The 27,098-nt window shown below is 39.2% G+C and overlaps 4 protein-coding genes across 4 annotated transcripts; 1 reads left to right on the top strand and 3 right to left on the bottom strand.

Moving 5' to 3' along the window:
* Positions 1–745: 745 nt before the first annotated feature.
* snrnp35 (small nuclear ribonucleoprotein 35 (U11/U12)) lies at positions 746–1,817 on the bottom strand. Its single transcript, XM_079566996.1, has one exon. The coding sequence runs from the start codon at positions 1,704–1,706 to the stop codon at positions 1,017–1,019; it is 690 nt and encodes a 229-aa protein (XP_079423122.1). The 5' UTR covers positions 1,707–1,817; the 3' UTR covers positions 746–1,016.
* A 239-nt stretch (positions 1,818–2,056) lies between these two features.
* On the bottom strand, positions 2,057–5,878 carry bud13 (BUD13 homolog). Its single transcript, XM_079566983.1, has 10 exons — positions 5,735–5,878; positions 5,509–5,599; positions 5,109–5,193; positions 4,721–5,038; positions 4,259–4,482; positions 4,077–4,185; positions 3,853–3,991; positions 3,584–3,774; positions 2,431–2,512; positions 2,057–2,321 (listed from the first exon to the last, which is right to left on the bottom strand). Exons 1-10 carry the CDS (start codon positions 5,869–5,871, stop codon positions 2,228–2,230), a joined length of 1,470 nt encoding a protein of 489 aa, XP_079423109.1. The 5' UTR covers positions 5,872–5,878; the 3' UTR covers positions 2,057–2,227.
* Positions 5,879–6,389: 511 nt separating this feature from the next.
* LOC306970327 (uncharacterized protein) lies at positions 6,390–8,244 on the bottom strand. The gene is made up of 4 exons (XM_079566245.1): positions 8,077–8,244; positions 7,785–7,831; positions 7,044–7,370; positions 6,390–6,969 (listed from the first exon to the last, which is right to left on the bottom strand). The coding sequence occupies exons 2-4, from the start codon at positions 7,819–7,821 to the stop codon at positions 6,872–6,874; spliced, it is 462 nt and encodes a 153-aa protein (XP_079422371.1). The 5' UTR covers positions 7,822–7,831; positions 8,077–8,244; the 3' UTR covers positions 6,390–6,871.
* Positions 8,245–9,144: 900 nt separating this feature from the next.
* On the top strand, positions 9,145–25,169 carry nectin1a (nectin cell adhesion molecule 1a). The gene is made up of 10 exons (XM_079566623.1): positions 9,145–9,585; positions 18,472–18,584; positions 19,642–19,900; positions 20,357–20,477; positions 20,571–20,752; positions 21,633–21,750; positions 21,829–21,980; positions 22,901–23,033; positions 23,917–23,977; positions 24,118–25,169. Exons 1-10 carry the CDS (start codon positions 9,522–9,524, stop codon positions 24,445–24,447), a joined length of 1,533 nt encoding a protein of 510 aa, XP_079422749.1. The 5' UTR covers positions 9,145–9,521; the 3' UTR covers positions 24,448–25,169.
* The last annotated feature ends 1,929 nt before the right edge of the window (positions 25,170–27,098 follow it).

Here is a 27,098-nt window from a genome sequence, read left to right as displayed (position 1 = left end):
ACAATCATCAATATCTCAAAAACGATAACAGCACAAACGAAGATTTTTACAGCACAAAACAGCACAAACGATTGACATATTTTTCATTGAACATGTACCAAGATTGAACCTGCGAGAATCCAGTATGGATATTTTTCCGGATTTGTCGCGGATAGTCATATCTCACAGATGCACCACTGGATCTGTACAGTAACATTTAACAAGCTCATAAAGTGAGGCTTTATGTTGTTTAAATATCTCCAAAATACTGCCCGTACATACGTAAAGATTATTTAATGAAATATTGCCAAATAAAAAAATACTAACATTTTAAATTCTCAGATCCGGAAAGATAATTATATGCATATGTCAGGATCTGTGACAGATCAGATCCTCCCGGATTTTCCAGGATACTTTCCGGATATCTGACAGATCCATGAACTAGGATCTTATTATATCTTCCCGGATTTTAGGGCTTTTTGTCCAGTGTGAGCTAATGGAAAAGGCATGAGTCCACACATCATTTACCAAGCAGAGATGGGCAGAAATCTGGTCAATGAAGTAGCCATAAAACATTTTTATTGGGGACTTTAGAGTGAGCAAGAGGGGAAAACAATCCAGCCCATGACTCATGCCCGAAACCGGATTCTTTTTATTGTCAATGGGGCTTGGATAAAAGGCCTACACACAGAATAAAGCCACCAGGCGGTAACCATTGACAATCGACTGTGAAAGTCAGCACCTAAAAAATAAAATAAAAAAGACGTCTAGATTTTAAAAACAAAAAAAAGAAGAGGACCATCTCATGACACCAGGACCAGGAGCATCAGAGGTTTTGAATTCTTGCACATTCTCCTATTGTTTTTGCACCAACTGAGTGTTCTTGTGAGCTGATGTAACCAGTGTATTTCTGCATTCTGGGATCAATAAAGTCCTATCTTATCTCGTCTTACCACGAGGAGACAAGCTGAATGTTCAAATGACCCAAAACGTGCAAGAAACAAAATGCAACACATTAGTTGGAGTCACTCTCATGATCATCTCCTCTCTCTGTGCCTTCTATCTCGATACCGGTCTCGGTCCTCACGACTGTCCCTGCTTCCTCTGTCGAAGTCCCTGCGTCTATCCCGATCGAATCTCTCTCTTGGCCCCGATCCCGATCCCGATCTGTCCCAATCCCTCCATCCGCCAACGCTTCGATCAGGCGCTGGGCCGACACCACCGAGATTGATGGGTTTTCGGAAAGGTCTGTCTCTGCCGCCAAACCGCAGCTGCCCGGACTCTTTCTTCCCCCCGAGTCCGCCTCCGAGCCGCCGCGGAACCCATCCCTTCAGTGTTCTTTCCTGCTCCGTGTCGACGAAGACTTCATGCTGGTCCACCACAAGTTTGTTTCCGTCTCGCCAGGCTTTGTGCACGGACCGCTCTTCCTTGTACTCAATGAAAGCGTACCCTTTGGAGAAGCCCGTCATGATGTCTCTCACGAGCCTCAGCCGCTGGATATCCCCGTATTTCGAGAAGACCTCGTGTAGTTTTTCCTCGGTGGTAAGAGGGTTTAGACGAGCCACGAATAAAGTGAGCAGCGGATCCCCAACTACACCTTTGTTGGGCTTGTATCGGGCATACATGGCCCTAAAAACAGCGCGATCATGAGGTTCCACATCGGTTCCATCGATACTCCCGGCTTTTAGGGGATTGTATTCTTTCGCTATTGGATTCCAGTCAGTCATGTTGAAACTGCGACGGAGTGTAATCGATATCTTACAGTACCGATTAGAAAAACTATCATGGATAAAACATCTCTTGGTAATGTTTACATTTCCTTCCGCATTCCTGCGACTCCGGATGTGCGGATCAATATGTTCCGGGTGAAACAAAATGCTAACGTTGAAGGTTCCTATGACGTATGTGTAGCGACTGATGCAAAAATAAAAATATGTCTACCTTTCATCTCACTTTATATAATGCTGAGGGTGTCTATAAAAGGTCAAATTATTTAAGAAGTAAAAAAAAAAAAAAAGAGACTTCACTGGTTAATAAAAATACACATTTTCAGGGGAAACTTTTTTTTAAACAAAATATTTAATACAACTGCACTATAACACAAATTCAGAAATGCAAAAAACAAGACAGTTCTCAATCATCTGAAATAGACGATACTGTTGTTATGCCTTTCAGCATGGTTGTTTTGATGTTCGGGTCAGGCTGTCCATTGTACCGGACATCCCGCTCTTAAAAAACAGATTGGTCCTTACATATCCTCCACGCTCCATTTGTAAGCCTCTTCCTGAACTGCCTTTTTATCTGACATTCTCGAATAGCGTTTCTGTTCAAATCCATTTGACCTGTAAAAAAGATATTTCAAGCAATCATGATCAGAACCAAAAACCAGAAAAACATGATTAATACATTTTTGAAATATATCGTCAAAGTCAAGTGACTAGGCCTCTGTACCGGTCAACTCCATCCCATCGATATCCAGGAAGAAGATTAAAACGATTAGGAGGTGGTGGTGGGCCTTTATACCGAGGTTTTTCTGGCAAAAGCAGATGGCAAAAATCAATGTACGTATATGTGTTCAGTTTACTGTATTCTAATGGAAAGTCCATAACAATGGTTCTCAACAAATGGGTTGTCGCGACTCGTCTTTCTTAAGAACATTTCTTCACAATATTTATCATCTGTAAAAGAATGAAAACACTACCTGAATTTGTTCGAATGACTGGTACTAAGTTGCTTGATTATGTTTCATAGGATTATTACTCAATACTAACCTTGACTGCAAGATGAATTCTCGCACAAGTTCACATACAAACACAGGAGAATACATCTTGTACCCCTCCCACCCATCTGTTTCAATCCGCATCAAAAAGACTAAATGGATCCTAATTTTTTTTTTAAACGCGTCAACAAGCACATACATACATTTTTTCAAAATTAAATATTTAATGAATTTGCTCCAATTTGATCCAATCAGCAGCAAATGCTGTTCCAAATGAGCATCATTTCCTCAGACGACTTAGGTGTGAGCGATCTCAGATTGACATCAGCGCTATAGTTATTGGCCCTGTAATATCAATCTGGCCTTTGCCAGGTTAACTCAATACTTCAAAATAAGGTGTATTACAATATACTGTATATTAGGGCTGGGAATTTTTTTTTTCTTTTTAAATCTAGTTGGTAGGTGAAATCGATTAATATTAAAAAAAAATGCCCTGAAGAAGGTCCAGCTGTACAAATGTGTCAAGAAGAACAGAGCTCACCTCAGGATTTTTTGCTGTTTCATTGCTCAATCCGAATAATTTGGATGTTTAACAATCTATGTTGCACACTGCACTTTTCAGTTAGTGAAATTTTGTTTACGTTGATGCTCTTTAAATAAATACAATAAATATATATTTTTAAAATCTATTTACAGTTCGCAGCATTTATCAAATCGAAATGAATCGTAAATTGAGTTTTTTTTTTTTTTTTTTTTTAAATGGCCTAGCTCTACTGTATATAACACCATCAAACAGCAAAATGTTTTATAGGCTGAAAAAGAATATTCCGTTTGGGACCGCCTTGTTGAGAGCCACTGCTTAGGAATAATTAAACTTTCATTTACCTTTAACACCCTGTTCTTTTAAATTACGTTCCTTTTTGCGTCGAAGCATTGCAGCCATGGGATCTCCTTCCCTTTCCTGTTCCCTTAACATTTTGTCCAAATCTTCGTCGTCATGATGCCGCGCAAGAGGTTTCTGGGATTCAAGCAAGGCGTCCTCAAGTTTCTGCTGGTACATTTGGCCCTGAGCCAAGCTAAAACCACATTTACAAACATGTAGTTAACAATGACGCAATATAGTATTTACAGAAGTTTGTTAAAAGAGAACTTACCCTCTTCCCCACTGAGCATATTTTTCAGTTTTTGCTGCTTGTTCTCCAGCTTTCTTTTTCTGTTCTTCTCTCTCAGAGTCTAAATCCCGTATTTTACCACTCTTGTCTCGAAAAACCGTCTTTGCATTGCGTGATTCATCTACACAAATAACATGGAAACTTAATTATTGCAAAATGAGCTGTGGTCACAATTGACATTTTAAGAGAATACAGCAACGTCAAACCTTCTAAAGGTCGGTTGTTCCGGTCTCTGCGTCTGTTTTCTTCTTGCTCTTTCCTCAAAATGTCCACAGACACAAGACCAGCCTTTCCACCAGAGAGCATTCTCTCACCCTAAAAAATGGATATTGTAAACAATGTTCAAGTGAATTTTATCTGCACTTAAGTCAAGTTGCATATTGCTCACATGTGACTGTCCTGGCCTACGAGGAGGCGAGAGATCTTCGTCTGCGCTCTTTCTATTCTGTGGTCGTTTTCGCGGTGGGGACTGGTCAGATTCTGAATCTGGCCTTGCTTTTGATCGCCATCTCGGTGGTGACTGGTCAGAGTCTGAAGCTTGTCCCTTTGTGTTCTTTTTCCGTGGAGGCGATTGATCTGAGTCGTAATCATGCCTTTTCTGAGTCTTCTTTCCTGGTGATGATCGAATATATTTAGGTGAATGTTTCTGACTAGAAGGGTTTGAGGGTCATGTAATATTCAGAAAATGTATTTATGTTTTATTGATGAAATTAGCTATCTATTTCTTTTAAAAGTGGATTGTCACTATAACACAAAATCAATATTATTTATAGCAAAGAAAACACAAATATTGTGTATTTTCACACAGTTTTAACTGAGCAATTGTCTTCACACTAAATCAATAACAAACCTTTGATCGTGCCAAACTTTCCTGAATGTCTCGGCGGAGACAGTGCAGGTGAGTCATGTCGACCCCTCCTGGGAGGGGATATATCAGGAGAATCATGGCGACTTCTTCTTGGAGGAGAAGCATCAGGTGAATCATGGCGACTTCTTCTTGGAGGAGAAGCATCAGGTGAATCATGGCGATTTCTTCTTGGAGGAGAAGCATCAGGAGAATCATGGCGACTTCTTCGTGGAGGAGAAATGTCTGGAGAGTCATGGCGAGTCCTTCCAGAAGCAGCAGGCTCGGAACTTTCAGTCTTTTCATCATTTTCATCATCTTCAGCTGAAAAAAAATCACCAGTCTCAGTGTTACAATTTTACAAACGGATTTAACAACAATTTCAGGGTAATACCTCCAATGATTTTCCATCTGTTGCTGGTTCTAAAAGCTTCAAGCTGTTTTATTTCTTCTGGTCGATCATCAATCACTTCGGCAATCTAAAATAGTAAAGTTATAAGTTCCTGCATGGATAAGTGGGCGAAATCAACACGGGTCGAAGAAGAGGAATCATCAAAATCCTTTTAGTGGCACGCACCAGCAGTACTAAAGATACACCCATTATAATTGCAGATGATCGGATTACTATTTGTTGACAATCAATAAAGAATACGGAACTACTACTACTACTACTACTACTACTACTACTACTACTACTACTACTACTACTACTACTACTACTACTACTACTACCAATGATTATTAACTTGCTAGGACTAGGCTATTACCACAGGCTATTCCACAACACGTCTTACCACAGGAGCTTCCTCGTCGTCCTCTTCGTCTTTTTCAGCAGATTCTTTCGCAATCTGTCGCCAGTCTATATCATCATCTACTATTTTAAGCCTGGGGAGAAAATATACACAAAATTAGAGGACCACAATCGCCACACTATGGCTAACCAAGATAGTTAGCTTTTAGCTCAGTACACGAGCGGTTTCACCAGCTACATAATCAAATAATCCGCTTTAACGCACTCACCCTCTTCCTTGCACCTTGGGTCGTTTCTTTTTTACCTTTCCCTTTGACTTTTTTGAGTCTTCACCAGATAAATATCGCTTTAAGTACTCGGCTTTGGATAATTCCGTAGCATTGCTAGTACCAACGGAAGCCGCCATCTTTGTTTTTGACAGAGACTATGGGACACGACGAGGGTCAGAAAGCCAAGCGAAACAAACGCCAAACAGATTAAACCGCAACTTTCTGTTGAAAAAGTCCATACTTCGTCTTATGTATGCAGTCTATGGTCTTAAGTCTATACATTATGCCAGCCACTATATAATTCTTATATTATCTTCCACCGTGAGGTTATGTGCCGGATAGTCTCAGGGGACACTTTACACAGCCTAAACTTGGGCTTTCTGGTACGTGTAGGTCGTGGCCATTCTATTTTTGATTTAAAATCGGAGATGAATAAACAAAACACGACTCGTTTCCCTTATTCCGTTTCAATAATAATAAAAAAAATAGAAAATCGGCATCAGCATCGGCATCTGATTTTACATCGAAAATAGAATGGCCAAGAGGTTAACACTTTTACTCACTAAATTTTATTTTAAGAAATGCAACAATCACACATTCTTTATTTATATATATTTAATATATTTATATACAAGTAAAGCAAAATAACAGTCCATCATCCTAATCGGTCTGTGGTTACTGATCAGCGCACATGCTTATGAACAACTTTTAATGTCTTTTGTACATGAATAGACTATCCTATTGTAGGTAGACTGTTTAAATATACCAAAGCTGTAGTGTGTGTTTAATTTGTATTATAATTTTTGTTGCGTGATATAAGCTTCTAAGCCAGGTCATTATTGTTGATGACAAGAGTTGGTTCTGAGTCAACCCCACCTAATTAAATAAAGATCAAATAACAATACAACAAAATGGCTTATTTTGAAACAACTGTTATTTTTTGCCACATTATGCTGCTATGTTATTCTTGAGTCTTGTTTGTACTGTGCTTTTAATGCAGACAACAATGATACAATACTATGTTTAGCATCAATACCCCTAACAAGCAGACATATTGAAGCACACAGAGTGCTATTGCAAAGAGTGCTATTGCACTCTGTGTTCAGGAAATGAATGTGTTGTTTTATCTTAAAGCTATTAAAAATGCATTTGCTGTGAGAGGATAAGCAGACCCATAAGCCAGATGCAGGAAGTCTTCAGAAACACACTGACTGCTGAACATGGAAGCAGTAGATCTGTAAAGTAAAACAAAGAGCAGGTTATGAATGGAAAAAATCAAAATAAAAAATCTCAGTCACCCACTCAGTACCTCTCTCTATGGGGATTCTGGCCAAATTCCCGGAGATTTTGCAGATGTAGGTGGTGTTGTGTGGGAGCGTCTCTGTGAAGCCGGTCAGGGTCAGGCGAAACCCATGTGGATCCAACGGCTCGACATAGCTTTTATCTCTAAATAGGGCTTCAGAGGCTGCCCCGGACACATTGGTGTTGATCACTGTCTCTTTGTTGCCGGACGACCAGGAAAACTCGTAACTGTTAATGCGACTGGGCTTGGGTTCAATCAGGCAGTCAACTCTCAAGTCTTGGTCATCCTCAATGCACACCGAGATCGGGTCCGAATTGGCGGGGATCAAATCCGCTGACACAAGAAAAGTAAAGTAATAAACATTAAAAAAAATTATAATTTCATAATATCAGGCAAGGTATGTTATGTTAAAGCACTGAGGTGAGTAGAGCAGTATACTTTGGTAGGTTATATGTTAAAAATAGTACAAAGTGGTCATCAAAATCATCTCGACCATTAATTACTATTTGCTATTGCCTTTTAATATAAAATGATATTTGATAATATCATTGTACAATATTATTATCAAATATCAAATTATATTTGATATTGTATATCAAATTATATTTGATATTGCCTATGATTTCAAGAGAAAGCTGAAACAGCATAGCAAACCCAAACACAGAGCTCAAGTGACTGTATTGTTACTTTTATCATGTTAAAAGTATATTTGGTTAGATAATGTATTGAAGTAAAATCCCAACCTACCTCCCAGCATCCCATAGAAAAGCAGAAATTTGATCATAGTGAAGTGGCTGCATTTCAGAGAAAAATAAGGGCTTAGAAAACATTGAGAAATACACTCATCAAATTGCCTTAGAAAAAAGTAGGCTGCATTTCACTTAGACATTTAATGAAGAAAGAATTGAGAAAATACTTTCATTACAGTTATCTAAGCATCACCTATAGACGACTGTTTACATCCCACGTTTCTACTCTTTATGTTGCATGTCACCCCTCATCTCCTGTATTTCCTACAAGCATGACTGTGCTGCCTTACCTATTTGTCAGAGCTACAACCTGCCGTGCCTGGAGGATGTTTCTTCTTCTCTTTTTTGTCCTCAACAGCGTAGCAAACAAACGATGCTTGCCCTCCTCAGCAGCACACAGCAGCAGCACCGCAGATCTCACTTCTGGAAAGGCTCGGGACAGGGTGGTGGAGGATACATTCCGGTGGAGGGAGGGAGGGAGGGAGGGATGTGGCTGTTTTAGAGAGTGCTGATTTGCTTTTCTCCTCTGCAGCGGCTGACGAGACAGCAGACAGCACGTGCTATAGGACAAAACATAGGTCATCACTTTTTTAGACACAAACTAACATTCGGCTGTAGATACACGCGTTTCACATGTCGCCTAATTTTAAATGCAGCCTAGTTTCCACCTATGACACCCAGCCTATATGTCTCTTTCAACATCTGTTCTCTTGATAAAGGTAATATGCCATATAATCCAACAAAAACAAAGCTTGCAATGTAGGCCTGATTCATGTTGCCTCATGGATTTGAGCTAAATGAATAGTGTATTCTAGCAGCACCAATGTCACAGATTAGCTCAGCTGTATAACATTGGATATATCTGACGTGACTCTTTAAAAATGCTCATTTATGGCGATTCTTTGTCGCCATCTAGAGGTCTTTGTAAGTTATTTCAGAAAGGCATAATTATATTGGAAGATGCAACTAAGATTCTAACAATGTGGTAAAGTCAGAGTTGTATTGCCTGACTTTTAATTATTCCTGCTAAGAAAACAAATAAAAAATAAGTTACAAAACGTATTCACAGCCTAAGTGAAAATAGCTCATATAAAGTGGTTTTCTTTTTAAAGTTGCACTCACTTTTATTCATATGCAACTTAACATGTGATTAAAACAACAAAACAAAACTTGTGAATAGACTTTGTGACAGTTCGTAAAATCAAACAACAATCCTCTTTAACTTCATTGTCCCGTCGGCGCCGGTGCGACGGTGCAGGGGCTTTCGGACGCTAATCGTCTGTAGCGGGCCTGTACACCCCTCTGTTCTGTGTCCATTGAGTGTGCAGTTTTAAAATAGCCTTTTTAATGTTTGCACCAGACGGCTCAGCTCTCCCCCAGTCATAGCTAGTTGTCAGCCGTCGGTACTAGAGGAAGGCTATCTCGGAAATAATCTGTCCCCGCGTTAAGCTGCTTTATCCCGTCAAGCCTCAAACGGACAGGGGCTGCACCTCCAAACAGTGCGACTGGGAAGTCACAACTACACATCCAGGGGCAGTCCGAAATAGAGTAGGGGAAAGAAAAAGCGGAGGGTTTGCAAGGTGCGGGGGCTTGTCAACTCGTGCGCACGGAAGAGGAGTGGAGCGCGCGCAGAGCGGGGTTTGGCGCATCTATGGAGCAGTGACGCCCGAGCAGCAGTTTGAGTCACAAGTGCACCGTGCATGGGAATTTAGGTTTGCTCACAACAGAGGCTGATATGGGAAGTTCGGCCATGGAAAATAAATTGTGGATTTTAATGATGGGGATGTATCTCACTGCAGGTAAGCAATTAACCATCTGATCGGCTACTACTTTAATACTACTTTAATGAATAGAGCTTTTAACTGTATGCCCAAATGGGATTTTGATTCTGATTTTTCTTCTATACACATTACAAACGTTTATCTGAAATTTGCAAGACTTAATCAGATATGGCAGTTTTATAAGATACTCATGTAGCCAAAATCAACATGATCACTACTCTATGACAACTATATTTACAAAAATAAGGTCTTCTATGTTAACAGACGTTTTCTAAATTAGCCCACAACACACACAATTATCAACTAGGTTTGTGATTGAATGACTTACTATGAAAGTGCCAACATTGAGCTAGAGCTGCAGTATTTGTCCTATCAAGTTTTGCAGTATAGTGTGTTAAGACATTGGCGAAAGGTTCACAAGCCCATAAAAAAATCTGTCTTTAACTTGGAATCTACCAGCGTCTACATAGGCATGAGTCCAATTTAATTTATATCTGTCCTGGTGAATACACGTATCGAGTCCCTTATATAGAGGCATTTTCTCTTTGTGCATGATTCTGTTATGAACATCTTGAACATAGTATGGAAATATTTAGGTAAATATAAAGCAAAAAAGAAGAAAATACTCTATTGTCTTTCCTTGAACTGAAATATCACCACAACAAAGATCAGAAATCAGGATGTACTCTGCTTAAGTCCCATCGTTCCAGTATCCTCAGAGAATAAGCAGCTCCATTTCTGTTTCTCAAACGTAGCTTACAGGGGAAAATAGTTAGGAGACCACTGTAAAAATAAAATAAAAAAATGGCACATTATTGGAAGACACTCAAAATATTAAATAGACTATGTTAAGTTGTTGACAAAGCAAAGCCGTGTGAGTTTCAGAAACAGTAGTTGATAGTGTAAGCAAAATTGTTGACAAATCTCTTATAAACGTGCCATTTGTTTTTGTGGCAGATGCAGGCCATGAATCCTCTTTTTGAATGGACACAATCCTTTACATTATTTTAACCCAATCATTTGAGCAGGTGTGCGTCTAACCTCTGCACTGCACTTCCACGTCTGTCCATTGTTGTGACTGAATGGACCGTGGCTATTGTCCACCGTACACAGGTGCAGTGGTGATAAGCCAACATACAAACATCCTACAGCTGGGACGGGGACTAGGAGCAACTAAAAAAACTGGAGCACGTGCTTGAGATTAGTGGTTCTCAAAATGTGGTGCGAGCGTCTCTGGTGTGTAAAGCAAAAGTGGGTTGTGCAGCCACAGTGGGACACAGGCTTTTCTCAAGTAAGATTTAGTCGAATATTATCTGACTCTATTAAATGACACATGCTGATGGGTTCTTTTGGTCATGATGTTAGCTTTGTATGTTTCCTCAGTTCTTAAAGTACCAGTAATATGGGGGAAAATACTTTATTCGAACAGTTTCACATTTGGGTTGTTTGTAATCCAAGGGTGTTAGGCCACACAAGTTGAGAACCACTGTTTTTTAAGAAGTCTTTTAAAGTTAGTTTAACGGTGAAGTCAAAAGTGAGACCAGGTTTGGATCTGGTGGTCATTGATGAATTGTGGACCTGTTCTGGGATTGACCCAGTTGAGAAGCACTGGTCTCGTTATTATGTAATGCTGAACACACTGACATTGACATACGGACGTGTTGAGCCAGTGGGACATCTGCTGTGATTGCTGTATTCGCTCAGTGTTAAACCCCATTCTTAGCTGATTCTATAGTAATTTGCCTCGCTGCATATGTGCCTGTGTGTGGGATTGCCATGTTGAAGGGTTAGGGATTAGTGCAGCATTGGTGGCAGGAAGGGTGTAACATCACAATCGCTGCCAAGCCCGAGCCTCCTCACTGTCACTACTGTGAAAATAGTGGGGGGGGGGGGGGAGTCACATATACAGTACATCTCTCGAACTGTCAGCAAACCTTGGCTGGCATCAGGTTGATAGGAATATTGTTAGGAAAAACCTTGGCTATACAGTGCAGTGCAAAAGTTTTAGTGGGGTGTGAAAAATACTGTTAGATAGGCTTATAAATGCCAGTATTGTTGATGCAGATGCAAAATCTTTGTCACAAGAAGTCACAAAATATCTGCAAAATCACTGAGGTCTTGTATATGACTCAAATGTGCACATTTCCCAGTAACAGAAACTTAAACATGTGCAAAAGTTCAGTTTCAGTAATGACTTATCTAATTTAATTCCATTCTTGTTTTGGGCCTACTTTTCTATATTTGGCACAATTTGTTGAAGAATAAATTGCTTATTGAATTCTGTTGGAATTAAATTGAATGTACTCAATTTACTCAAATATTTTTTATGGCATCAACACATTTACTTATGAACTTCGGAGTGTGGAATGCAACTAAACAAAAATAAAAAAAATGGATTGTATATAAATCCATTTTGATAATACAATATGACAATGTGTTTTTTGTGGGACATAGAGGTTTATTTCACATTTTTAAGCCTATAATAAAGGTTGGAGTCTAGATCATTTTTAAGTACTTTCACTTTTGCACAGCACTGTATATACTGTATATATATAAAAAAAGAAAAACAAAAAAAAACAAGTATAAAAACAAGAGGAGCCAAAAAAGGCTGAGTGAAACTGCCAGAGAGACATCCACTTGAATTTGACCATAATCCAGTGCAGAGTCCACAGCTGGAGGCCAAACACAGACTCTCTGATGCAGAAATAATCCTGGGACGCACATCACAAACAAACCAGCCTTCTGTCCCATCTAAGCTTTTTGTCTCCGTGTCCCTTGGGAGAATTGGCCTGACATTTTAACCTCCAATATCTGCCTCTGAGTGGATCTTCATTTATGTTCATTTGTATCTTTCTCCGCCTTTCTCCCCAAACACAAATGCAGTAGTGGCCATTGTAAATCCACTGACTGTGAACGGGAGCCAAATTGCAAGACCGAGCCCACGTTTCTGTGGAAGATTACATACACACAATAACAGATGACGCAACTGTAAAGATGGAGTTGCCAGATATAAAACAAGCTACATACAGCAGTTCAGGGGTAAATTCTTTGTCCTCGAAACTATTTTAATTAGTTGTGTCAAGTGGCTGTTTGAACAATGGTTTCATGTTCCTCCAAGATCAAAATCTGTATTTTTTTTGTATTGTCAATTCTACTACAGTCCACGGAAATGAAACTGACCCTTGTACAATGAAGGGCAATATCAAAATATACACAATGGGGTGTGGGGGTCAGTTCAGTGTTCTTCAAAGAGTTTGTGAATGTCATATATTTGATCGGACGTCGGTGGCGTAGCTAAAATATTGACTCGAATAACTTTACTTTGAAATAATGTTGCTCAAGAAGAATTAAGAAGTAGTGAGTAGTGAGAGTCCAAAAGGGGAAAATGCTACTTGAGTACTGTGAGTACGGAGGAACCTATGAACTTAAAACTCTGATGTACGTTTCAGTAGTGACGTAAATTATAAGAAACAAAAAATGAAATGATGTAAAAGTCTTAGTATTTCCAAGTTCCAAGTAAGAGTACAGATACTTAATTATAATATTGCTCAAGTAGAAGTAACAACTATAAAAACTTTCCACATTATGAACACACTACGATTCTCATTGAAGGCGTTAAACTATGAATGAACACATGGGATTATGAAGGAAACAAAAACAGGTGAAATAACTCCAAATACGCTTTATATTCTAAATTCTTCAAAATAGCCGCCCTTAAGTCTTGGCATTTTCTCCATGAGCTTCATAATGTCGTCTTCTGAGATAGTCTTCAACATGTTTGAGAAGTCCAAACCATTTCTTTGACGACACCGTGAAGCTAACAGAGCAAATGTTAAAAGTGTAAAGCAGTAATCAAAGCGACAGGCGGCGATTTGGAAGAATTTATGTCAAAACATTTTTTTTGTTTAAAACACAATTCCGTATGTGTTCACTCATAAATGAACGGCTTCGGTGAGAATCTACCATAGGAAGAGTTTTGAAATGAAAGGAAAAACGAATACATAAAAAAAGCGTTTCCAAACTGTTGGTCTGCACTGTACTTCAAAAAGTTACTCAAGTACTACCGGTCCTCTGTATTTCATTGATGTTACACATGAAGAAAAAAACGATTAAGTTACATACTGTATATGAATCAGAGATGAACATCTACATCCTCGTCAAGGAAGAAAAGGACAGAAGCGGGAATATTCAGGAAGTTTAAGTATTCAGGTGATTTTTATCAAGGGCTGGATATCAATATCAGAGAATTAATGAGTTCTTGGTGTATCAGGGCCAGCTTCTATCAAAAGAGCCTTGCGTCTTAGTCGTGTGTTAATAATCCACATCTTATCTTCATTTCTTTATGTATGTTTATTCTAGAAACCAACAAAGCAAAGACAGAGGCAGGACATAATCCCAGATCAATCACAGATTTGATGAACTAAAGATTAAACGGTTAATCTGCCCTCTTTCGCTTTCCCGCAGCGTCTCTTCCTGCTCAGGTTTTTCTTCTGTAGATAGTAGAATTTGAACAATAATGGCCGTGGATAAACGCAGCAGGATTAGTTTAAGCTATAAACTAATCAAAAACAAGTAAAGCCTCCAAGTTATACTTTACTACAAAACGAGAGCAATGAAACTAACATAAACAAACATAATCAGCTAGACTCCAAAAATGCGATTCTGACCTGGACTTGAATTTACGAACATACTTGACAAGAGGCTGTTTTATTATGAACAAACTCTCAAAATAATGGCCAAAGTAAAAAAAACACATTTATTTGTTCATCTGCATGACATTGTCTTGTTGTGAGTGACTCATCGCTTGAAGCGGCGTTTGAATGATGCAGGATATCCCCTGAAAAAAGCCCCCTCATGCTGTGATGCACTGGCCGTTCCTGTAGGTCGTCGGACAATAAAGGCATTGTCAGGTGGTGTTCCCATGCCCTTTTTTCCTGCCTGTGTGCGGCTATTTAGGCATTATGTTTGTGTGGAGCACTGAGGTCATTTCCCATAGTGCAAACAATAGAAAAATACAGCTGCACTCGAAGAGAAAAAGTGGACGGTAAGAGAGGTACGCACAGGAAGTCTTAAGCCTACACGAAAAGCCTTGGTCATCGATGATTCATTTATCTTACAGTGATGACTAATGCTTGTATGAATCATGAGGGACAGATATTTAATGTAATGGCAGTTTTCGGGGGGAAAAAAAGAAAGAAAAGAAAAGCATTTGGTCTGTGGAGGCATGTTAGTACGATTTACCGCAGACTAGAAAGCAGACGATTCAAGCAACTAACCAGTGAAAGGGAAGAAAAAAATACTGATAAGGGCAAGCAAGCCCCGTGTCTTTTATCCCCAGGAGGTTAATACCACCAAATCCTAAACCCTTTAAATATTATCAGCCACTTGACTTGGATTTTATCTTTTTGTTTTGGCCAGGTTGAGCTCAGTTTGCATTATCCATTCATGTTGTGCACATAAGAGTCTGTTATGGTGGTCTGTCACATGCAATCTGTGTCATAGAGACAGTTGTGGGATAAATCAATGCTGCTGCCACACTCTTAACATAAAAAACTCAATGGTTTACTACTTCTTTTTAAAAATACAATACTCATATGGAAAGGCCCCTCAGCTATAGATCATATTCACGCTGCTCTATCCACAATATGGGGGTCAGTGTGCTCTCGCTTTAACTTCTTGATTTAGTCGTGTGCAAGGGGAAAGTTATTGGACACTTTCACTCCATATATTTTCATAATTTAAATAGTTGTAGCAGTAAAATACACATGGAGTCTTTTTCTTTTTTTTTTTTTCGTAAATAACTTTATGGTAAGTTGTAAAGTAGAATCACTCTTTGACACTTGGTGTAGGGCTGCACAATATATCGTTACTGCGATATTAGCTAACACAATAAACATATGGCAAGAAGCCCCATGTATCGCAAAATCCATCCGACTGATATTTACACATTTTATATTAACAGCCAAAATGCATAGTAACATAAAAATGTGCAGATGGAAGGTTTTTTTTAACTTGCATTTTAGTCTAGATTTTGATCCTGGTTTTGTATTTTTTGTCAAGTGTGCAGCACTCTTTGGTGAAAGATGCTGGGGGACTTTACTTGCGTAATATAACAAATACAAAAAGTGTTCAGGTGTTGATTTCACCATCAACATCTCAGTAGAATGGCAACAAAACAAATAATCTTGTGTTGTTTTGCGGCTAAATGGGGCGTACCTTTGGGATGATAACACGGGATGTTCTTGTGCACTGTCAGATTTGTTTGTGTTAACTGAGGCATGAGGGGTATGTGAATTAGAGCAGCCATTGTTGGGACAATACTGACCCGAAATAGCTATAATTGTTGCTTGTTTGGAGTATGATAAAAGCTGGAGGTACCAATAGTAAAACACGCACTATGGGAAAGTAAAAGTTTAGTGTAAGAGTAGTTATGTAATGTGAACATAAAGTGCACATCTTAACCTCTTAACCCCCACCTGAACCGAGCACATTTTCTCCACTTTGGCTTCACCCAAATCTAAAAGCGTCTTGAAAAAAGTGTCAAAATAGCATCAAAAACGAGGATGAAAATGCAACAAAAGAGGGACAATAACAGGACAAAAAAAAACGAAAAAAAATGACAAAAAAGCGTCAAAAATGCAGCAATAAAAGCCACAGAAGAGCAACAAAAAAGCAACAGAAAAGTGACAAAAAAGTAATGAGAAAGTAACGAAAACACAACAAAAAAAGCCAAAAAAGAGCAACAAAAGAGCAACAAAATGTGACGAAAAAGAAAGGATGAAAAAGTGACAAAAATGTGTGACAGAAACATAACAAAAGCAAAGAAAAAAAGTCAAAAAAGGCGCAACAACGTGAGGAAAAATATCTGTTTAGATGAGTTTTGTAGGTCTTGCAAGGCGTTACTCTGGCTGTAACCTTTTAGATTTGCACTTGGTTAAAGAGACTAGATGCAAGTTGGTCATTTTATACTCACTACTGCCACCTCAGGTCATACGTGTAACTGCAGCTTCTATATTAAGCTCGTGCATGACAGCACTTCGGTGACAGTGACAGTGCAGGATTTTAGAGGCAGTTGCGGTGAACAGGTCTGGGCTCATTCTACACATTAGGACATGGCTGGAACATGTAGAGGGAGAAAAATACTTAGTTTTAACAATTTTAAACTCTGTATAGTCCCTTTAAGGTGTGAATTTAGAGGTTAATAGAGATGGAAAATTCATGGATGACGGCGATTGTACACAAACAGTCTGTGTACACCACTCATTAAAATACACTGTGTTATTAAAATACCACTTTCTTTTGTTGCAATCTGAATGTTCACACTGCAAACATGTATCATCTCCATAGAAACGGATCTTAAATTGCAAATCTAATCATTGCAATTCTTACCGGCAGAATCACAATTAAGATATTTTTGCAAAATCATGCCGTAGTAGTTGTAGTAGTAGTTACTTCAACTGGAGTATTATAGTAACCGTGCTTCTGTAGCCGTGATCCTGAGCACGTCTTCCCCCCCGTTGAGACCTCACGTGGAAAAGCTGCCCCACAAAGTAAACGGACCTGACGGGACGGTGGAGGTGCGCGGTGGATTTGCTGAAGGAGATCACCGAGTGAAGTCGTGTGCTTATTTATACCTCCCTTTAATCCTTCACCTTTGACCCGACTTCACCTTTCACGCCAAATGAATCGTATAATGTGTGACAGTTGGGATCAGCGTCTCGTTAGATTGTCAACAGATCATAACGCGGGTGTGTGACAACTGCAATAATATAATTCTATGTAACAATCTATAAAGCTCGAGCAAAGAAAAAACTAAAAGCTGCCCATTTTAAGACGCGCTGCCCAGACACTATTGGAGCTAGGATTAACAGGGTCCTTCAAAATACATGAGGAATGATTTACGATACTGATAATAATCCAATATGGCAATAATCTATGCATTGCACATGATAACCTGTATTTCTAATGCACGCATTTTTCATTCATACATATTTTAAACAGGCTCACTATGTGAAACAATAAACAAATCCTCGTTTGTCAAGTAAAATTATAGCATGGTCAAACTTGTTGTTTTGTCAAATATACTTAAAGGGATATTTCAGGATTTTTGACATAGAGCCTCAGTTATCCAGAGTGTTGTTGATTTCTGGAGATATATATATTTTTTTAATTCATGCAGTCTTTATATTTGAAGACTTTAGTGGTGCTAGGCTAGGGCTAGCGCATGTCTATGGTAACTAGAAGCCTGCATTAAAAATCATAGGGTAGTCCTCCAAACGTTGCCATATCTGATTTGTGAATTCCACGTGTAATAATGCGGCCGCAGGTAAACAAACTACTGTAGATCCGGTAACCGAGCAGATCACTCCGCCGCTGCGTAGCTTACAACCAGGAAGTTGATGCTGCTCAAATAAAAGTTCTTTTAAATGCAAAATGATTATATTTCCAAAATGATTCAGTGACCACAGACATTTATATGGGTAGTCTGGTGTTATAAGTGATTTGCCTCAGGTGCATTGTGCTGTTTTTAATGTTTTTAATGCAGGCTACTAGTTACCATAGACATGCACTAGCCTAGCACTAGCCTAGCACCACTAAACTCTTCAAATATAAGGACTGCATGAATAATAAGAAATCTCCAGAAATCAACAAAACTCTGGATAACAAGGAAATGAGGCCCTATGCCAAAATCCTGAAATATCCCTTTAATACATATCAATGTGATATAATTTGTCAACACATTGGCAAATAAAGTATCATGTTATTTCGGAGCATCAATACTTTGTCACGTCCATTGTCTATGAGTATCCACTACTTTGTCACATTCCTAGACTTCAACATTGCAGGATAAAGACAGGATAGTGTCTCATGTTATTGAGTAATTACCTTATCTTGTGTCCATAGGGGTGAATGGCCAGAGTGTGGAGATGGATGAAGAAAAGTCAGGATTTGTGGGGTCTAAGGTTGATCTTCAGTGTCGCTTCATCAACAGCTCCCCACCAGTCAAAATCTCACAGGTAACTGAGAACAAAAAACCCATCTATAGACACTATACTGGGAAACCGCTGGTAAAGTTTCCAAAAGCCTCTATTTCATCATATTATAGACCCTAGTTAACAAAGCATGTTTTTTTTTTTTGTATTTGCATAGACATAACTATCATGTACTATCATGTAAGCCTTGTAGCAAAGATAATATTTGTTACATTGTCCTTCATGACTATTAATTCTTCGTTTGAAATTTTGCTTGTATGAATTCTTTAAATATTCTTTAGGTATATTTATTTATTTTATATATGTTTTGCTTAGAAAAAACATGTTGGCAGTTAGATTCCAAACGTAATGTGAGATTTATGACTATTATATAACAATAAAGTATGAAATAAATGTAGTATATAGTTAGTATATAGTGTTGTGATGAACATAGATTCTCCCTGACCTCTGAATGTCAGGGAAGTGCTCAGACCTTTTCATCAGGGCTGGCACAAGACCATTAATCAATCAATCAATTTATTTCTGTAAAGCTAATACAGTCACCTAAAAGGGCTTTCCAAAGTTTGGAAATCAACAATGGAGCAGAGAAGATAATGTAATAAAAAGAAATCTTTAAAACATATTGCTGGTTTCTTGAAGAAACCAGCAATATGTTTTAAAGATTTTAAGATTCATCAGCCCAGCACATTTATTATTATTATTTTTTTCTAGTCTTAGTTCCCCCAACACCAAAGAGCACCTTCTCCCCAATAATTAATTCTATCATTGACTTCCTGAGCACTTTGTCTAGTTTTTTTTTCCAAGATAATGTAATATCCAGATGCCCAGCAATGGACAGTGGAGCAGCAGGTTTAAAAGTTACATGTCTGCATTCCTCGCATTAATTTAGGCCAGTTCTTCTAATTGATTAAAGTTCTTATGTTATATTATATCTTTATAACTAAAGATAATTTGAATTGTGCATAGCCCTGTGCCTTTAGTTTAAACATGTTGCTGCACTAAAGCCAGAAGGAGAAGTTGTAGATCTAACAATGAAATTGTGCATAGCTGGTCCAAGTTTTGACCTTTGTGTTTTGCGCAGGTGACGTGGCAGAAGCTGGTGAACGGCTCGAAGCAGAACGTGGCCATCGCAAACCCTTCTCTGGGCGTTTCCGTGGCGCCTCTGTACCGGGACCGCGTCTCCTTCAAAAATGGAGCAGTGAGGCGTCGAACCCCAAACCTTGAAGACACGACCATCACCTTCTCGTCACTGCGTCTGTCCGATGAAGCTGCCTACATCTGTGAATACACCACGTTCCCAGCAGGAAACAGAGAAAACACAGTCAACCTCACCGTCTTTGGTGAGAGAGAGAGCCATTGTAAAAGTTTAAGTACGCTACAGAACAAGATGATGAACAATCTCCATTTTCAATCAAAGTTTATTTTTGAATATTAAAAATTGTGTGTTGTTCCTGAGATAGACATCTCAAAAAATAATCTCAGCTTAAACCACAAATTAACACAACTGTCTCCACTTCCATGTGACACAAAAAGTCTCATGGAAGTCTCTTCTAAAGTTCAGATTCTAAAATAAAACTGCTACTGCCACAGAGGCTGCAGACCTGACGATTAAAAAGCACCATTGACCATAGATTTAAACATGTTTTGATTAAGTTTACTTGCTCAGCCCAACTATACACAGCATAAACTGTTTTATTTTCTGAAGCTTCCTATGTTTTATTTGACATAATAGATTTTATGTTTAAAACAAACCAATCAAATTCCAATATATTTATTTTGACTTTTTCCCCCCACAGTTCGACCAACAACCCAGATGAGTCTCTCCACACCAACACTTGTTGCAGCTCGCTCCTCAAATGTAAAAACTCCAGTGGCCACTTGTGTTTTAGCAAATGGCAAACCTCCTGGAACCATCAGGTAGGCCATCATTGAATCTACTGATCTGTTATTACTTAATATGGCATTGTTCATCCTCTACAAATGCAGTTTCCCAATCGTCTATATTATCAGGTGGGAGGCGCGTGTCCCGGGAGAGGTGAGCACCAGGGAGTACAGAAACGAAGACGGGACGTTCACAGTTCAGAGCGACTACATCCTGGTCCCGAGCAGAGACACACACCTAGAGACGCTCACCTGTGTCACCACCTACAACGAAGAGTCATTCAGCGACAGCGTCATCCTCGACATTCAGTGTAAACAGAACCTCTGCAACGTGTGCATGCAGTAGACCAGTGGTTCTCAACCTGGGGGTCGCGGGATCATTTCAGGGGGGTCCCACATCATGTTGGAGGCATGTTTTCTATGTAATTATCGGTAGAAACGCTGCCCTGTGGGGGTCACAACTAAAAAAGTTTGAGAACCACTGTTATAGACTCACTACAGGTGAACCTCGGAAAATTAGAATATTGTTAAAAAGTGCATTGATGTCAGTAGTTTGGCTTGACATATCTGACTTTGCATATAATGAGTCTACATCATATATTGGTTTCACATTTTGAGTTGAATTACAGAAACAAATGCACTTTTGAACGATATTCTTATTTTCCAAGTTTCACCTATATATAATAAGGGATACCCAGTATAGGGTGGTTGTGCTGCACAGCCATTAAGTCCACTGTCCCCTTCCCTCCTATTTGAACTATGTCCACTTTGTTGTCCAGGGAATTGTACAGATAAGAGAAATCTGTGTAAAAATCAAGTTCATTTAGTTTCAAAACAGGATTTTGTCAAACTGAAAGAAAATAATATGATGAGCTATTATTAACTATTGACTATTATTATGAGCTATTATTAACTCACCGATGAAAATAAAGTGTAAAAAATCGCCAAAACCAACAAATTAAACTAAAAGAAACTAAAAGATTGGAATATGTTGCGGTCTTCAATCCCAATACCATAAGACACCATTCAAAATGTGATGCGACTCAAAAAGTTACCTTAGATTTGACTTTGCTTTACTTTTCCATCCGGCTCATCGAATTGCTCAACTGGTCACACTTTTTTCCACTATTGGAGATTGTAACCAGAGGGGTATTTACTGTAATGTGCCATATGTCTGGTACTGTCTCACAGATGAGCCGGACGTCATGGTGGAGGGCTACGATGGAAACTGGTACTTGAACCGAGAGAATGTTCAACTGAGCTGTCTCGCCGACGCCAACCCCGCTGTCTCTCTGTACCAGTGGAGAGTGTGAGTATAGTCTCCATTAAAATCACCATTGCACACAAGGAAAACGCATTCTGACGTGTTATTGCCTGATTGTTACAGCATGAATGGCTCAATACCTGACAATGTTGAAATTCGCGACAACCTGCTCATATTCAAAGGCCCGGTCACCTACGGACTACAGGGGACCTACGTCTGCGAGGCAACAAACAGCATTGGGACAAGGGCCGCATCAGTGGACATCAGTGTTATTGGTACGTTACTTTACACCCTCTTAACCCCCACCTGACCCAAGCATAGTTTCTCATGTTTTTCTCCTGACTTTACCCAAATCTAAAAGCTTCTTGAAGAAAGTGAAAAAGCAACAAAAGAGCGACAACAACGGGGTAGAAAAGCAACGATCATATCACTTAAACAAGCCACAAAAACACGAAAAGTAAAAAGCCACAAAAACGCAACAAAGAGCAATGAAAAACGTCAAAAACACACCAAAAAAACTACAAACAACAAAAAACTATGAAAACATGACAAAAAACTATATGAAAACATGACAAAAAACATATGAAAACATGACAAAATGTTTTCATATAGAAATGAAAAAAAGCTATAACCCCTTGCTTTAAATCACTGTATTCTTATTTTGGATCCAGCACGCAGGTTTCACTGCTTTTGGATGTGCGTGCCTATTTCCTTTTAAAAAACTATATGAAAACATGACAAAAAACAATAAGAATATGACAAAAACTATGAAAACATGACAAAAACTATGAAAACATGACAAAACTATGAAAACATGACAAAAACTATGAAAACATGACAAAAAAAACTATGAAAACACAAAAAAAATGCTTTAAAAATGTGACATACATGCACAACACAACAAAAAATAAAAAACTGTATGTAGACAAGAAAAAAAAACTACGAAAACATGACAAAAACGCTTAAAAATGTGACACAAACACGACGACAACGCAGCAAAAAAGTCATGATCAGTTTTGTAGGTCTTAGCTTTCAAATGAGGCGTTACTCTGGCCTATGGGCTTATGCTCCAGTAGAGAAGCTTTTAGATTTGGGTGAATCTAAACTGGAGAAAATGTGCTCAGTTAAAGCGGGGGGTAAGAGGTGAACTAAAATGAACTTATCCGGTACATTGTGTGCGGTTTTGTTTTCACAGATAAGCCTTTACCTCAGATTGCCACCAGTGACGTGGTCAGTGTAGTCGCTCTGTTATTGGCCGCGGGAGTCCTGCTGGGCATCACCATCACAGTCCTCATCCTCAAAATAAGGAGTCGTAAAGACAACTCATCGTAAGTAGCGCCTTTGTCCCTAAAACAGATCAGTTACTCCAGTCAGAGGCCACTTTTTTTAGTTTATGAAAGAGGGAGCGCCTTTTCTGACACATCTCTAACACACTAATTCTGGCAGAGATGAGTTTATAAGACTTAAAGGGGCTAGATGCAAGTTCGTCATTTTATACTCACTACTGCCACCTCAGGTCTTATGCGTTACACGTTACATCATGTTATTATGTCATTCCCTCATTAAAAACATGCCTGAAGTGTTGCCTTGGCACATTCACATATTTTTGAGTAATCTGTAAAAACTCTGATGGCGGCCATTTTAGGGGTAGGTTTGCCTGAGTCCTCCTAGGAACGCCCCCACCTCCTGGAGACGCCTCCGAGCTTTCGTCACCAGCCGAGTAACCAACCACTGTTCCTCAGCAGAACCCCCTCCCCACTGATGCCACAGACAGCGTGTGGAGGGGGCGTGTCGGAAAGGGTGAGAGGTTCTTAAAGAGACAGAGGCCTATTTCAAGACATTCGCTACAGCCATTTTGAGAGAGCAATTTTATACAAGGCAGTTATTCTAATTTACTGCATTTACAGACCAACAGAAGGTTTGGTCATCATTGTAGTGTGCTATAGACTGGTGCTATGTGATTGAAAAAAGCATAATACCCCCACTTTAACACCTTTTTGAGTGACAGTGCAGGATTTTAGAGGCAGTTGTGGTGAACAGGTCTGAGCTCATTATGAACATTAGGACATGGCTGGAACATGTAAGGGGAGGCAAATACATCATTTTTAAACTCTATATAGTCCCTTTAAAATCAGCCTACTGTATCAAAATATTTAACATTTATGATAAACACTTTCATTGACACTTTCTGTTCCTGCTGTGTTTGGTTAGGAACGACACCCCGTCCAGAAAACTGTCTCAGCCGCTGAGGAAGAGACCGGATGATTTCCAGGTATCCCTTTGCATAATCTGAAAAGGACTATCCCAGGACTGAGTATCAAACCAGGACTGAATAAAGACCAAGCAGTGCGTACCATACCACGGTTTAGAAACACTGACCTAAAGATCCATTACTGTTTTGTTCCTCCCCAGCATACGGGCAGATTTTACGAGGAGCTTCCGAACACGGCGGACTACGTGAGCTACCGTCTGGCCTGTAACAAGGAGGACTACCCCGAGCCCTACTCACCTCCAATTCAGCCCCCTCTGTCCTTTCTCCCACAGCACCCCTACCAAACCCCCTCGCAGCCCAACACCGGGACAAGCAGCGGCAGTGGCAGCAGCGCGGGCACCGCCTCCAAAAACACCTTCTCACCCCCGACACACACAACCGCCATCTTCAAATACCCCTCTGTCCCAGGATTGACGTCCCCGCCGCCTGGGGTTGGGACGTACACCTTCCCCAAGGAGCAGTATGTCTAAAATACAATTACACTGTGGACTCCGGACAGCGTTTCTGTCTCTCACACTGGACAGTGCAGCTTTTGGGCAAAATCTGCTCATTTTTTAATTGCTATATTTTATTGTTTTGTCTTTTTTAAGTGTAATTACTTTCTCTTTTGCTATAAATACACTTTTAAACTCAGTTCTTGCTTTATCACATGTCAGGTACACTCATTTCCATCAAACCTACCACATGACAGTCCAAGGTACAACCCACTGAAGGCACTCAGTTGCAGGCCTTGTCTCGTTATTTTACATTTATTTTAAAGAAGCACTATGTTTACAGCAGACACAAACGGCAACTTGGTGTTAGTTCTCTCAGAAGTGAAAGTCATTTGTGTGGATGTAACTATATTTGCTTTCTTGTCTTTAGCCAAAATAAAATAAACGTGACAAACACCGAAAGATATTTTACTATGTATGTTTGTGCTACTTAAATTTGTGATGGGATTTTACCCTGTCCTGTGGTCCTCAACTTTCATATATTTGGACTTTTGTGCGGAGACCAACCCCAGTATCTCTGAGATGAACATAGACACATTCTAGGTTCCACGTTGCATATTTGTAAATTGATGATAGTTTTTAATCACTCTTTCCTGCACGTCTTCACCCAATTCTCTCAGCAAAATGTTACAAGATTTTTATTGTGTATGTATTTTGTATATTTACATTTCTCTTTTGGAATAATGTTTATATTTGCAGGTGTTTTTGAGTTTGTAAAGATTATGGTTTTATTTATGTTATTGTGTTTCAGTATTCATTGACGCTGGCTGTTCATGAACATCATAAATATGCATTAAAAATCACAAACTTGTTTAAAGTTACTGTTTAATGATGACACCACAGGGAACTAGACTCACGGCTGATTAGACTAAGTCATTTGTTATTTTCATAATGGACTAATCTATACCACATACATATAAAAATAACAATCATTAAGGGACCATGGGGGTAAATTAACCTCACTGTTAAAGTCAAGGGAGTCAGTAAGATTTTGAATTAGATATGTGGGTTTGTTGGCTAAATGGAGAAAGTATTCACCCCCTCTTCTAATCTTGTACAGTGTGATCCAACAAGAAACATCATAGGAACAACATGACAGTTAATCTTTAGGGCTTCTTAATAGACAAAGCCCACTTAAGTGTGTCCCTCTCCAGCTTGACCCTAATTGAGAAGATAGCATTTCCACAGTTGTAACTGTACACTGTTGATCAGATGTCAAGCTCGGCCTATTTTGGGGTCAGCATGAACAAGATGTGCTGAAACTTTAATTGGCTACAATTTCAGCAGCTACTTATGTCCACCAAGTAGCTTATGAAATCATCAGTGGCTAAAAATATGTATAACTGAGAGACAGAGAAAAAACACATAGAGAAGAATGTTTCTGCTGTCATTTCTTGGATGTTTAAGGTCGCATCTTCTTCTGCTTTGCATCAACAAGCACAAACCTTCTCCTCACCTGTTAGTCCTAAACTGAATAACTTCTAACCAAGCGGTATTTTCTTCACTATCCTTCCTCTATCCTTCCGCACGTCTCAAACATAAGCTGCCACACAAAGCACCTGAGCACATCCTCATAGATCCCCCTCTTGTCATTTTCTTTTGGGATTTTTACAAAATATTTGATTGCACCATGGCCTTGCATCTTGACAAATGCAGTGGTTCACCTAAATAAAAAGTCAAACAGTGCAGATAATAAATAACTCAATTAGCGTCAAAAGCTGCCACTCGATATGGACATCGAGACTCGGCTCCTTTGCTTTCCAGGAGAAACACTTTAATTCATTTATGACTCAGTGCAGTCCTTTACCGACATGGGAGAGGACTGCCTCGTAAAACAGACCACACGACCGTCCAGTGGAATTGTCTCACTGTGGAACATTAAAGGTTCTATGTTGAAGTAAATAATCCTTAAACTCAGAACAGAGACTGTGCTCACACATTTTAAAACTCATGTTTTTGATATTAATAGTCAAAGCAAAACAGCAACATCTCCATAAAAATGTGTTGTGAGGCGAGTCTGCTCACAGTAAAGACAAGACACGTTTTCTTGTTATTTTCACCGATTAAAAAAAGATATGCTTGTATTTTCTACATTTTAGAAAGTTGTTCTTATTCTTAATTTGCATGGTTTTAAAGAATGCTGAGTTGATCATTTTTATATTGTAAATGTAAGCCATAATAATCCAAACAAAATGTTCACTCCATAACTACATAATAGTCGTTCTGTTCTGACTATACTTAAAAATAGTGCATGTTTCTTGATAAAGAGGTTTGGGAGATAGGACTGATACCAATAACTAATGTCGCTAATTAATGTTATGTCAAAGATATTAAAAACACGCATTTGGCCCATACAGAGGAGCATGAGCTCGAGTAACGTATGCCTTACTATTGGCTCTTCTGCTGCTGAGGAAAACTGAGCGGCTTCATTCATGAGAAATGAGCAGTGTCTGGTTACTCTGCTCTTATCAGCCCAGGCTCACCTCTCCGTCACTAGACTGAACCTTCACAATAACAGCAATTCTTCACGCACTGCATTATGGTTAATTAATCCAAGGGTACTGAGGTCATAACATGTTGTGATCAAACACACAACAGAAGGCGATAGTGTTTCTGAATCATCCTGA

The sequence above is a fragment of the Gobius niger genome (assembly GCF_951799975.1).
Source record: "Gobius niger genome assembly, chromosome: 11".
NCBI classification, from domain to species: Eukaryota; Metazoa; Chordata; class Actinopteri; order Gobiiformes; family Gobiidae; genus Gobius; species Gobius niger.
The sequence above is the reverse complement of the archived record's forward strand: the minus strand, read 5'-3'. Positions and strand labels throughout refer to the sequence as shown.

Excerpts from the sequence above, each read along its gene's own strand:
- bud13 (XM_079566983.1), bottom strand. The coding sequence starts at position 5,871 with ATGGCGGCTTCCGTTGGTACTAGCAATGCTACGGAATTATCCAAAGCC. Across the intron at positions 5,600-5,734 it reads CCCAAGGTGCAAGGAAGAGG|GCTTAAAATAGTAGATGATG; the intron begins GTGAGTGCGTTA and ends TTTTCTCCCCAG. Across the intron at positions 2,322-2,430 it reads CGATGGGATGGAGTTGACCG|GTCAAATGGATTTGAACAGA; the intron begins GTACAGAGGCCT and ends TCTTTTTTACAG.
- LOC306970327 (XM_079566245.1), bottom strand. The coding sequence starts at position 7,821 with ATGATCAAATTTCTGCTTTTCTATGGGATGCTGGGAG. Across the intron at positions 7,371-7,784 it reads TTTCTATGGGATGCTGGGAG|CGGATTTGATCCCCGCCAAT; the intron begins GTAGGTTGGGAT and ends TTCTTGTGTCAG. Across the intron at positions 6,970-7,043 it reads CAGAATCCCCATAGAGAGAG|ATCTACTGCTTCCATGTTCA; the intron begins GTACTGAGTGGG and ends TTTACTTTACAG.
- snrnp35 (XM_079566996.1), bottom strand. The coding sequence starts at position 1,706 with ATGACTGACTGGAATCCAATAGCGAAAGAATACAATCCCCTAAAAGCC.
- nectin1a (XM_079566623.1), top strand. The coding sequence starts at position 9,522 with ATGGGAAGTTCGGCCATGGAAAATAAATTGTGGATTTTAATGATGGGG. Across the intron at positions 9,586-18,471 it reads GGGGATGTATCTCACTGCAG|GGGTGAATGGCCAGAGTGTG; the intron begins GTAAGCAATTAA and ends TTGTGTCCATAG. Across the intron at positions 20,478-20,570 it reads AAACCTCCTGGAACCATCAG|GTGGGAGGCGCGTGTCCCGG; the intron begins GTAGGCCATCAT and ends CTATATTATCAG.